The sequence below is a fragment of the Electrona antarctica genome, assembly GCF_951216825.1.
Source record: "Electrona antarctica genome assembly, chromosome: 12".
Lineage (NCBI taxonomy): Eukaryota > Metazoa > Chordata > Actinopteri > Myctophiformes > Myctophidae > Electrona > Electrona antarctica.
In genome coordinates this window covers 32,734,126-32,748,006 of record NC_136793.1, presented here as the reverse complement: position 1 = coordinate 32,748,006, position 13,881 = coordinate 32,734,126, and the positions used below count along the sequence as shown (strand labels likewise).

General features: G+C 41.5%; 1 protein-coding gene across 1 annotated transcript in view; it reads right to left on the bottom strand.

Annotated features, from left to right (window-relative positions):
* Positions 1 to 6,497: 6,497 nt before the first annotated feature.
* The window catches only part of sgsm1a (small G protein signaling modulator 1a), a gene marked incomplete at both ends in the record, with an annotated part of 39,240 nt that continues 31,856 nt past the window's right edge, over positions 6,498 to 13,881 (bottom strand). The window contains 10 exons of the mRNA XM_079516956.1: positions 6,498 to 6,586; positions 8,089 to 8,256; positions 8,704 to 8,800; positions 8,954 to 9,063; positions 9,199 to 9,281; positions 10,653 to 10,777; positions 10,866 to 12,254; positions 12,472 to 12,543; positions 12,637 to 12,819; positions 13,020 to 13,148. Of these exons, the coding sequence (XP_079373082.1) occupies positions 6,498 to 6,586; positions 8,089 to 8,256; positions 8,704 to 8,800; positions 8,954 to 9,063; positions 9,199 to 9,281; positions 10,653 to 10,777; positions 10,866 to 12,254; positions 12,472 to 12,543; positions 12,637 to 12,819; positions 13,020 to 13,148 (2,445 nt within the window). The remainder of the gene's footprint in view (positions 6,587 to 8,088; positions 8,257 to 8,703; positions 8,801 to 8,953; positions 9,064 to 9,198; positions 9,282 to 10,652; positions 10,778 to 10,865; positions 12,255 to 12,471; positions 12,544 to 12,636; positions 12,820 to 13,019; positions 13,149 to 13,881) is intronic.

Here is a 13,881-nt window from a genome sequence, read left to right as displayed (position 1 = left end):
TGCAGCCTATGGAGTTTGCCAGGGAGGGGTGAGTTGTTGGCTGCTGCTGTCCAACACATGGGTCATGGGATCGGGAGTTCGAGACGCGTCTGGGACACAGTGGGATTGGGAATGCCGTTTCGTGGCTTGAATCGCTATTCCCAACACAAATAAACAAAAGAGAAGTGAAGTCACCCTAAAGGCAACGGGCGCTGTCACTACAGTACGCACCGCGAGTAGGGCAACACGCCGAGGGGGGCAACAAAAAGTGTTTGTTGTAGTAGTGATATGTCGTAGTAGTGATATGTCATATGCTGACACAATGAAATCATATGTTTGCTTTGAAGGTCTGAGTCAGCGCAGTGTAAATTGGCAGGCCACTTCCTAGCCCCATATGTGCCCTCTCCCTACGCTCATTCTTCATCTCGGAGCTACAGAATGATCGTAGGGAGAGGGCACATCACATATGGGGCTAGCCACTTCCAGGCAGAGGCACTATATCAATCGATATGTAATGATTAGCCTATTGTATCTCATTCTCATGTAGCAAAACATAAACATTAGCCGTACATTTGCTGCATGATTTGCTCACTCAACAGTAAGAGCGGCAACACTTGGTACTACAGCTTCATCTTTATTACAGAACACCTCCATAGAGGGAGTTGAAGCGCCCGGATAGCTCAGTCGGTAGAGCATCAGACTTTTAATCTGAGGGTCCAGGGTTCAAGTCCCTGTTCGGGCGTGATTTTTCCCCTTGATTTGCTTTATTGTTAGACGAGGTGCATTTTCCATTGTAGTAAAGAAACAATGCAACATAAAAGGAAATTACTTGACTGTCCATTATAAGGCAAAATGTTCTAACAGTCTTTGTATTGAGTTTGTGCTTGAAATGTACTGTAATTCTGCAAACTGTTAATACATATTTCAATCAATCAATCAATCAATTTAAAGCATAATGAAATTTAGAACATTTTGCCATATATTGGCTGTTGATGGTACCCCAACTTTCAGCTGTCATAAATGTCCCTATGGGTGGTTGAATATAAACCAATGTGGGATATGTTAGTAGACACCTTTACAAACACATTGGTGAAGAAAATTCTTGGTCAGAAATGTATTCCCAGATTTGACTGGTAATACTGATAATATTCCCTGACTATAAATCATCCAAACTGTCACGGTGTGTGTCAGGTGAGGACCCAGAAGCAGAACAAGCAGGTCAAGTCCAGTATTTATTAAACAATTAAAGAACACTCAATAGCTTAAAATCACGTGAGGAGGCAACAGCAGGACAAAACAGGCAGGTACACACATTAACATCAAACTTGCAGTGTGAGACTCTTGAGAGCAGAATGAGTTGAATTGTTCAGGGCATTCCACACTTGGTGGCAGCTGCTGTAGAAGGAGAATTTACCCCTGTTTGTTTTATAAGTGGGTGCCAGATTGTCGATCAGATATGCCAATTTGATAAGATTTTGTCCAAGGCTCCCCCTAATTCTTTTGCTCTTAAATGTGTTATTACAGAAAGTGTATGAAACGGTAACCAGAAGAGTGGGCATTTTAAACATTGTGGATACCTCAAAGTTAAAATGCCAATTTAACATTGAAGTGCCCATAATGTTTAAGTGCATGTGTCCACTTTTCCTATATCCTACAAAACCCATGACTAAAATAGTAATTTAAAGAAATAATGCAAGTCAAGGCTGCATCAGTAAAGAACTGTTTTTTTTTCTTCAGTTTTTAACAAATACAAATGATTGTTGCAGGGCTTTATAGGCTGCTTCCAAGAGAATGCATTACGAACATTGCTAGTCCACAATAACCTACCTGACCTGGCGGAGACCTGTGCTCAGATGAGCACTTTCTCTTGTTGACTTTTTTAAACTATATTATTTTACTGTTTCTTAGTCTCACTAGAGAGGTAATGTGAGATATTGTTTTGTATATTGTACTGGAATCATTCTTTTATTTGATGGCCTTCCTGCCCTAGCATTTGGCCTTATTTGCTTTGTGCCTGCAAAAAAAAGTGTTTTCTCTCCTGGTTGGATGAAATTGGTATCCCAACCTGAAATATTTTCTGTTTACAAAAGAGCTGGAGACCCTGTTACTGAACTAATTTTTAACAAACAAAAAATAGACAAAAATCACTTACGCCCACTTTAAGAGAGAAAGAGAGAGGATAGCCTTTTGGAAAAATAGGAATGTTTCCATTTTTATTTTTATTATAAAAACATATACCATTTAATATTATGATCTCTTTATATAGAATTTGATTGTTTTACAATACACATTTAAGATTCACAAAATAACACTTTACAGCTTTACAAACAGTGGCATTTAAATAAATAGATAAATAAATATACTGGAAAATAAATAAATAAAATAAAGTAGCTTCATTTTCTGATAGAGCAGTTGCATTCACAAAGAAACACCACCAATATTCAATGCAATTAATTTAGCACATCAATTAAAATATACTGTTAGAAGTGTAGCTGTTTGCAACAAATGACAATTTCTCAAATATAACATTAGATTAGTATATGTTCACAAAATCTCATCAACCTACTTTAAAGTAAGGGATATAGAGCGCCGAAGTCCTGATATCACTCGCTCATCCCCTGGTTCACATACGTTTTTTCTCTATGGAGAATAACATGGGGTCATCTTAAAATTGTCTCATAAGAATTGTGGTCCAAAAATAAACAAACTGTCTTGGCGATATTGTCGGGGAGGTGTCTCTGTATCGTTTAAGACAGTCAGTCAGTCATATTCTGTAACTAATTCGGCAGCAGTAACATTAGCATTTTCTCTCAGTCTGTTGATTCTTCATTATCCATATGAGTGAAATGACCAGGATGATTTGTTTATTTTTCAAACAGTTCTTATATGAGGCGATCTAAAATCCCACTATGGGGATTATCCGGGTACAATGCAAAATAAAAAGTACATGAATTTATCGCTCTTTACCGAAATATTGACGTCAGACTTCGGTGCTCTATAGAAAATCATATCAGTGTCTTCCATCTTCCTTTGACTATTTTGTCAGTGTAATATTATATTATAGTGGTGAACATAAATTCAAGAAAGGAAACATCATTCAGAAAACATCCTTCCTTTATACCGGTAATATGACATTCAGCAGTTTTGGGGTTTGAGAGTAGCCCAAGAACAATTAGGTAAAATGTAATTCATGTTCAGTTCCAAATTACATTTTCAAATGCCCAACAGCTACTCTTTCCAGACATTATTCATTTCCAATTAATTCAATTTTATCAGTGAAATTATCTATGAAGTGTGATTACTGCTACTCATAACATTGCATTTATTTATCTCACACCAAGGAATATCTCATAGGAAATCCTTGACTGTATAAGTGAGCTACTATGACTAGTGCATTATTTGCCTTTCATGGTGATGTTCAGGTATTGTAACACAGAATATTTTATTTTGTTATCCCCTAAATATGCCATATCAAAATAAAAAGGACCACAATGCAAACAACTCACGTAGTGTTTTGTGTTATCCTTTTAGCCCAAGTGTTACTGTAGTGTTACCGTACTTTCGTGCTTACATCTTTGACTAATAAAGTATTCAATCGAAAAACAATTTATTTTAATAATAGAATCTTTGTCTAAAAGTTTTCAATCGAAAAACATTTTATTTTAATAATAGAATTCTGGTAAAGTTTGAAAGGTAATACAATGGCATAGGCCTACTGACTGAGTAAGCTACACAATTTACAAACTATACAATGGTTTACTCGCTAATTAAACAAAAATGTTTTGTGTGCACTTCCTAATTAGATATCAGTAAATCACACATCAGGTTATTATTACACATTTTATAATAGTGTCACTTGTTTTCTCTCCCTTTACAGTATTTCACACACTAAACATACATAGTATTTGGTTGACAAGGCAGATTATGCGATATTGTGAAAACACTGATAATAAATAGCAGAAAACTATTTTTGTGCAAAATGTTACTGGAGGCTGGATTGTAATATGGACTATAACCCTCTGACATGTTATCTCGCCATAAATAAGAAATCCATCCATTCCTCCACTTATCTGAAGTCACATATGTAGCAGTTCAGCAGTGGAATCTAGACTTCCCTTTCCCTGGCCAATGTGGCCATGATAGCCAGCGCCGACTGGGAGGGGCATTCCCAGGCCAGCATGGAGATCTAGGTCCCTATTTTCGTCAGTGCCTGAGACCACTGGATATTATGCCGTTGTGTGCAAGCAGCCTAACCACGAACATGTCCATTGCAGGCCGCACTCTACCAAACAAATTTGGCATTACGGCTCACGGGTGCTTTTAGAATCCGCTATGCCCTTTCCCAAAGGTGTGTAGCAAATTGCAATTTTGGGGAAAGCGTACCAACACCGCCCACAACTCCAGGCGCAAATAACAGAGTCGGTATAATGGATTTAGGGACAGTACAAGCTGCTCTGCCCATAATTTGCGGGCACCGGCTAATGGGAACAGGTAAGGGACTGGCGAATATAGGACCCCTAATGTCCCAGGGAAGGCAACCAGGAGGCATCCTTACTAGATACCCAAACCACACCAACTGGCTCCTTTTTATGCAAAGGAGCAGCAGCGCTACTACCGTATGTCCATCACTGATGACTATGAATGCTGGAGTCTCTTAATGGGTGCTAGTAGCTACATCATAATAAATGTGATGGGCATGTACTAAACATCAGTCAGGATGAGCATGTTAGCTACAAACATTCTGTATAGGGGGCTTACAAGGGTGATTAATATGATAGCAGCCAGAGAAAGAAGCTGGCAGGTCACTGCCATACCAGAAAACTTGCGCTGCAGGAACCAATACATGGGTATCGATCATGATGGCATATCACACATATCTGATGTGGACATACTGTAAAGAAAGATGCAGGGGCAGTAAGTACTGGAAAGCTAGCCAGATGCATATGGGGGATAAAAAGGAACTGGAGTCACAACTGGTGGGCTCGACTGAGGACAATCTAGAGAGAAACATTCTCACCTTATCCCTAAAGCCCTGTCCATATAAATTATTTCCAACCCAACAAGTTGCAACTGCAACCTCTTGCAACAGAATCCAATCCAGTCAAATACACTAGGCTGCAAACTGTTTCAGTGAGTGCTGAAGACATCAGGACCAAATCACCTGCAAAAAGCAGTGATGCACTCTTCAGCTCACTGGACTGTAAACCCTCTCCTCCACAATAAATTGTGCTTCGAAATCTTGTCTATGAATATCAGAAACACAATAGGTGACAAGGCACAGCCATGGCGGAAGCCATCCCCCACCGGGAACAAGTCTGACTTACTGACGAGAACCTGTACCTGTCGCTTTGGGCTTACAGAGATTGGATGGCCCTCAGTAAGGCCCCCCTCAGAGTCAGCGTACACCCACATCGGATCCCACAATCCCTGGGGTTCCTGTCATACACCATCTCCAAATCCACAAAACACATGACCATAATGCAGGGGCCCTCCAAGAAATATAGGAAGTAAAAATAAAGATTACTTTTTTTAATCTAAAAATGAAGAATAACCTGCTGAAGTATTTATTTATCTTACTTTGTTGGCTATTCAAATTGTTCAAATATAGATAATTTTACTAATATTATCATATGGTATTATGTGAAATATGGTTTTATATGTGCAACTTACATCAACCTTTCTCTAAATATCAAGTCCAAATGCAATCAAATAAAGATCGACACATGACATTATTTTCCAAAAATAATGGTTAATGGTTAACCATTTTATCTCATAAATATATATCACTAACAGATGACACTATTTTCACACCATTTAACGACACGCGCACGAACGGACGCACGCACGCACGCACGCACGCACGCACGCACGCACACACACGCACGCACGCACACACACACACACACACACACACACACACACTGTATTTAGTGGATAAAGTCTGAGCAGCAAATTGGGAATGTTAAGGCTGTGTGTGTGTGTGTGTATTTGTTTGGGTGTCCTATGTCCATGTGATTGCTCTTGTGCTGCTACATTTGCGTATCACACTTAAAGATGGAGTGCCGTGATTTTTGTACAATATCACCCATCCCCCTTTATCATACAACAACAGCTGTGGGTGCGGCTTCAGTTCAGGTGTATCACCACCCATCACCACCCACCAGGCAAACCAGGCGTACTTAGGCCCCATTTACACTGGCAGACAAATCTAGCCTGAATCAGATCTGGGCCACATCAAGATTGAAATCTGATTGGTTTAAATGGTCACATGACTCATTTAAACAAATCAGATTCCAATCTGGATGCGGCTCAGATCTGATTCAGGCTGGATTTGGCTGCCAGTGTAAATGGGGCCTTAATGAACTGGTGGGTGAGTCCACATAAAAACGACATTTTAACAAATACTGTACACTTTTTTGAAATTTATAATAATAATACCTGATGATCATGTTTTAGGGTCGAAAAAAATCACGGCACTCCATCTTTAACATGGACAACAGATACAGAGGAAACAAACATCACTTGTTCTCAATGAGCATCTGCACCTTGCACACCAGGTCCCTGGCCAGAGTAAGAATCTGCTTTATGTTGTGGTGCTCCGCCATTTCTGAAACAAAGGAGAACATAAATGACCAATCATGACTTACACATTTCATTTTAGATAACCACACAGTTTTGCTTTAAAACCTATTTTGGTGTCACACAATGCACAACCAAAAATACATTAGGCTTGAGTTGACTGGTTTACCAATGTCACCATGGAAAAAAAATGCAGAAATAGAAATTCATTCATTGGAAAAGGACATTTTAAAACATTGCCTGAGGTATGTGACACTGCACATTATAAACAAACACGACACGTATCAAGAGCTTTTGTTTGTTTCACTGAGTCGTAAGTTTAATGTGGACACTATTGATGTGTGCAGAATGTGCACCTGAGTCTAGCCATACTGTCAACGGCCCCGCCCCCATCTAGACACTTTTCACAGGCCTTCTTTCTCAGAAAGCAAGCCTGGCATCAGAGGTTAGGATTACTGAGGTTACGTTGTATGATGCATAGCTACTGCACTCTTTTATTTATTTATTTTGTTTTTTGTCAGCATTTTAATGCTTTTTATTATCTGTTTATCACATATCCTTATTTAGTCACCAAGATAACACGAAAATAACAATTGATCAACACAGCAACCATGGCCGCCATGTAACACCTTAACTAAAGCCTCTTAAACCCCAGGGGGGTAAAGGGGGTAAATCCGCAACATGGAACCGGAGACCAATTGGGTCTCCATTGAACCGCTGAGCGCTGTTCAGAGGTGGACAGCCGCTGCCCCCGCCGGCGGGGGCAATGGGGCTCAAGAGGTTCTTAAAGGCCCGGGATTATTTAATCCATTAATAAAATGTGCTCATCGTTTATAGCGCCCGGACCACTTTTACCGACGGACCGGATGTTGTTGTGAATGTCTGTGTAGCAGCTAACAATAGCCACAACACTATCGATGCGATCAACAACAACGGGAGGTAAGATAAAATCTAACGAGACTAGCGACTGGACAGCAGGGGCCCGTCAAACACATAACCTTTTTTTATAATTAGGCGGGATGATTTAGATTGCGAGTTATTAACGTTTTAAGATTTTCGTTGTCGTCGGCTAAACAGGCAGGGAACATTTTCGATGACGTGTTACTGTTGTGCAACACCGAGGATTGCGCAACAAGCGCTTCTAGGCTGTAGAGCGATGCGACCGGTTTTGATATCACTAATTTGACAGAGATTAATCAATCTCCGTCTCGGGCACATGACCGTACTAAGTACCATGACGGACATCTACGTCATGGGCCCTTAAACTGTTTTAACTGGACCTGCAGGACACTCAAGTTGACAGTTTAGCTTGCACTGATTTGTCTGATACTATCATAATCATGTGTTTTAGCTTTACAGTCTATTTAGATTTTTAACTTTCTATAGCTACATTTTTTTATATAGCTACAATGTGCTATATAAATAAAGTGGATTGAATTGGATAACAGTTATCAGCCCTAGGATGACTGATATAAATGATCACCTTCTTGGTCCTTTTTATCTTCTATCAATAAAAGCTGGGTATGTTACCATTGAAGAACTTTATGATGTCAGTGAAGTCCATGTTATTTTCCAGTATGATGTCCCTGTAGATCTCCACCAGTGCCAGTGCAATGAAAAGAACAAAGTGACCAGAGGAAGCATACTTTGCTGCCCAGATGGTCTCCCAGACCGCAAACACATCGTCATATACCAGCTCTGTAAGACAAAGTATAGCAGCATATTCAGGCCACATAGCTACTTGAGAGAATGCTGGGAAACCAAGGTGGTGGTTTGCGGGGAAGGATGTGAGACTTAGAAGTGACAGAAAGCAGGTATGAACTAAGCAGATATGAACTGGATCAGACAGTAGGGCTGCAAAGTTCATACATCAAGGATATACCGAGATAAATTATTTTACATTACTCACTTTCTTATTAAATTACAATTGATAGACAATATTTTAAATAACAAATCTCCGAGAGAGGGTTTTCTGAATGTTATTGTATTCCATAGCCATGTTGTACAAAAGCTGTATAAACTGTACTTTGTAAGTTAGCAAACTGCCAAGTGGTTGGGCTCAAACAGGGCTCAAAACAGATCCTCCAGTTCCTTTAATTGGCATTTTTCTAGCAACACAGCTTAAGCAGTATGTCATTACTGTACCTCTCTTGAAGTCTAGAAGGAACCAACGGTAGCAGAAGTAGAAGTGTGTATAGTCCCCATTCTGGTGCATTAGCTCAAAGAGCTCAGAATCCAGGATCTATAGGGTAACGATTGAGAGGGATAGGAGGAGAAAAAATAATGAGATTGGCCGTGGAAGGTGAAAATTAGTTTTGAGATGTTCTGGGGAAATGCAATTGTTTAGTGGTAATTCCTATGCAAAATGTGGGAGGACATTGGACATGTATATCACCTGGATAAGGGAACGCATGTTGGCAAAGTGAGTGTCCATAGCACCTCCATGCGGGAAGTTCTGGTTCATTCTCTTCATTAGTTCAGTGAAACAGCTGAAGGCCATAGCCTCTAAAATACACAGATTTGTGGTGGGACAATGTAAGCAGGATAAGTCTATTCTACTGTTCATCATTAACCTTCCCACCAGTAATAATATACCGTGTCAAAAGAGTATCAGGAAACTGCTCAGTGTTGTTGACTCACCATCATCCAGAATGACCAGGAGTGGAGCCAGCAGATCACACATGCCCTGCACATAGCCAGTCTCAAGGTGCCGCCAGATATAGCTGTAGTGAAATGAAATGAAATGATTACTATATTTACCCAGGGTATCTGGGCTAAGCTCAAGAACTTGTTTCCAGCCAGCAGAGTATTGGACTCGAGACTCGATGACTCGACTCGAGTCCGACTCGAGTCATTGATTTGACGACGTGCAACTCGACTTGGACTTAAGGGTAAAAACTTGAGACTCGACTTGACTTGGAAGACAATGACTCCAGACTCGACTCGACTTGAGACAAGCTGACTCGGACACCACCATCAAGTGTCACTGTTGTGCAGCCTAACACACAGAAGCCAGGGAGGAGAGCTTGTACAGTACAGTACAGTACAGTGCAGTACAGTACAGTACAGTACAGTACAGTACAGTACAGTACAGTACAGTACAGTACAGTACAGTACAGTACAGTACAGTACAGTACAGTACAGTACAGTACTCGACTCGACAATCTTGTGACTCGACCCGACTTGACTTGACATAACCTTGTGACTCGACCCGACTTGACTCGACAACCTTGTGACTCGACCCGACTTGACATAACCTTGTGACTCGACTTGACTTGACTTGCCCACAACAGAAAAACTTGAGACTTGCTTGAGACTTGGACCAAATGACTTGCTACTCGACTCGGACTCGGATCGGAGGGACTCGTGCAATTGTCTGCCAGCCAGGCCCTGCTCATAGAACATTTCATCAGTGGTTCAATGCCTTGTTCAAGGGCACTTCAGCGGTGGTAATTTTAACGTGTCGGACCGCTGATTCGAACTGGCGGTATCAAGCCCGCTCCGCTATCCGTTCGGCCACCGCTGCCACTAACAGCCACTAGTAACAATGAAGACTGTGAGTGTCAGGGCATGGCCAAAGGTCAAGCCATTTACAATCTAGACCCAGGTTTGTCACTACTGTATGTACGTACAGTATGTACTCTATGTAGTCTGTGACTCTCAAAAGTAGTATCTACATGAATCCTAGTGTCCCAATTCCGGGGCATGTCACTTAAAATGGGCAAATACTAAAAAAATCTAGCAAATCTACAACATCACAATGCATATTATGGAAAGTCACCACACTAGTCGACAGCTAGCCTGCGTGGTACGACTTTGTCACTGAATCTGCAGATTCTGCACTGTGATTTCGGTACCTTTGTTCACAAACATAACTTATCGATAATTAAAGATTGGACAGGGGGGCTAGCTACACTAAACCATCTACAGTACACCATTATATTTTGTTTCACAATCCACTCTGTTGTCCATGTGTATTTATTTTCAAATGTTTACTTTAAACATACTTTTGCTCTTCATCTTTCAATCAATGCATTAAAACATTGTAGTATTTGATAATGATGCCTTTGATAAGATCTCGATCGGTGCTTTACCTGCACATGATGTTGCGTAACTTCTCCAGGTTTGTGGGGGTGAAGTACCAATAGTTCCTGTCACAACGCTGCACATCCTTGTCAATGCGGTGGAGATTTAGTGTGTACAGATCCAAAAGCTCTTGCTGCAACATATTGCAGAAAAAAGAATCATAACACTGGAGCATCATTTATGAAGAAGTTACTTTGGAAATGTAAAAAAGGTGTGCATACAGAGTAAATATTCCCAATGGATACAGGAGAGGTCACTTCATCATTCTTGGTCTCTCCAGCCAGAGCCGCTGAGTCGAAAGGAGGATAGAGGCTTTCCATCTCTGGTTCCTCAGAGAGGATGGACTCTGTGCCTTCTGGGCTGGGCTTCCCTCGCTCATCTTCCATCCTGAGCTCCAGGTGAGGGACTGAATCATCTGAGGTAGAGGAGGCTTCACATGGAACCTTCTGGTCCCAAGTTGCTATGGAAACATTGGCTTTGGGGATCTCCTCCATCTCTATGGCTGAAGGAGACTCATCGGATTCAGTGATGACTTGAGGGTCATCATGTGAAGGTGTGCAAAAGGTTGCTGTTCCTTTTAATTGAGCGTCTTCCACTGTGACATTTGTATTATCTACAGGGTTCTGTAATATTTCAACTCTTTCTAATCCGTGCATCACCTCAAATTTCTCCAGCTCATTCTCCTTCATTAATACCACTTCCTTTGGTGCCTCAGCTTTATCCATTTCTTCAGACTCCTCTGAGTTCAAAGTCTCTGTCTTATTCATGTCAGCTTCACCCTCATCATCTGTTTTCTCTACACTTGTTACCATCGCATCCATTACCTTCAATGTCTCCTCATTCTTCATTTCTTCCACCCCTTTCTCAAGAGTCTGCTCACAGAGCACAATCTGATCTTTTGATTCCGCGACTACAACTGATTGTGTTGCATCGTCATCTTTTGGCACTTCTTTCCCTGACTCTGCTTTTGATATCTCATGTTTGGCCTCTGGTTCAGCAACATCCATTTCCTTTGCATCTGTCTTCTGCTCAGTATAGTCAGGGTTGATTTCTGAATCTACAACACTGTCCTCTGTTTTAGGTGGAAGACTCCGGTCTTCACAGACCTTCACTTGCCCTTCTCCTGACCGGATGACCTCAGCATTTGGCACCTCAGTCTCTTTGGCCACTTCAGGTATTTTGTGCTCCTCCTCTTTTTCTTGTATCACTGATATGTCAGCTTTTATCTGATTGTCTTTCTTCTCCTGCAGGCCACAACTCTCTCCTAATGTGTCCTGAGAAGGCTTGACTGGGCTCTGTGGTGGCAGGGAGTGCTGTGAGGCAGAAGTGATTTTAGAGGCAGGATCAGGGGCAGCGCTATCCTCCGTGCTGAGGGAGCCGTCTGATATGCCAGAGGCGACTGAGAAATTGCGGGAGGAAGGATGGCCAGAGTCAGGAGAGCTGGTCTCATTCTGGAGGGCCCCATTTGGCATTTTTGGCACCTGTTTGGTCTCTTCATTCTTGGGCTCTGTTTCGATCTGGTCCACCTCCTCTACAGATTCAAATACCTGGAAGAACAAGCCAAAGGGAAGCAGGCTACTCAAGGGGAAGGGTTGGGAGGATGTGAAGTACTAGCAGGAGAGAGTGCAGGGATAAGGGATATTTGTTCAAAAAAGTAGGTCATTCAAGGCATTTAAACAGCAGAAAGTTGGCTAATTATTAACACCTTAATTTGAAAATTCAGTTGCTTTTAAGGGACTTAACGGTGCAGATTTTTAACATGATCTAGTAGACATGAATATGAGTGTAAATCAAGTGCTGTGTGTAAGGCAGGGCAAGTTATGGTACCTGAGTGCTGCTACTTGAGTCACTTTGTAGGTGAACCAGACTCTGTCTCTCTGAGCTGCAGCTTTGGGATGACTGGGAGTGAGAAAATGAGAGAAAATCACACTAACACACTCTCTTACAAATAGGTTTAAATGTTCCTGTATATATTTTTTATATAAGTGTCACCTCATTGCTGACGGTGGAATCGCAATGCATCATCTTCTGGCTGCTGCTGTCCACACTAGCCACAGACGAGCACTTTGCTATAGCTGCAGCATGCTGTGTTTTCTCCCGCTGGCGGACTATAGCTTCACATCCCAGCCACTCACTCATAGTCTGTTCATAGCACGCTCTGACTTGTTCATCCACCTGGGATCAAGGGTTGGATAGGGTTCAGTGATCACAGAACGATAAAGCCTGATTTATAAATGTATTTAGAAATAGTCGATCTACAAGCTCACAATGTATCATACCACATCAGGCGGTGAGCTTGTAGATCTGTTCTTTTCGGCACATGACACCATTGCACAACAGAGTATAAATCAAGTGAAAGGGTGATGAACACAAACCTCATTCCTCTCTGCCTCAGACATTCCAAACTGGTAATGGCCCAGAAGGAAGGGCCACACTTCCTTACGCAGGGTGGGATCAACACCACCAAAGTACACCAGACGCAGCAGCTCCTGCTCTTTATATGCCTAGGGTTAGGGTATAAGACATAAGACATGTGATAAAAGAAACAAATCAAATACTGAAAATCATAAGACAAGCTTAGGGTCTAATAATGGCATGGCTTCATGTGGATGTTGGACATCATGTGGCCTTACTATGTCATTGTCAGTGATCTATGATGTATCTACAGTATGATGTATGACTCCATGTTTGGGCAAGGTTTCAACCCGATCCAACCACCATTGACTTCCATCCATTATATAATAAAAGCAATAAACCACAAGAGGTCTCAGGTTGCCGTGTATTTTATAATGGCTGAGAGGCGTGGTGAGACACGACGCGCATCGGTCCTTGGCTTACTGGCTGCTCACATAAGAATTTTGGCGTTGAACAGTCCAGCTGAGTTCAAGTCCGTTGCTCTCCCCATGTCCCCCATATATGGGGATTAGGTTGGTGGAGGGTGTGTAGAGCCCAGGATCATATTAGATAATTGACACAGGGGTGAACAAAATGGGTTACAAAATCGTGGGATAAAAAATATATAAAAAAAAGAACAGTCCAGCTGTTTTGCAATATTAGTCTCGGACACACACACACACACAGACACAGACACACACACACACACACACACACACACACACACACACACACACACATACACCCTCATAGGCTCATACAGATCCATAACTTAAAAAGTCTATCTAGATTAGATTCAAGATTTAAGCTAAGTAACACACATTTGCCTTTGACATGCATATG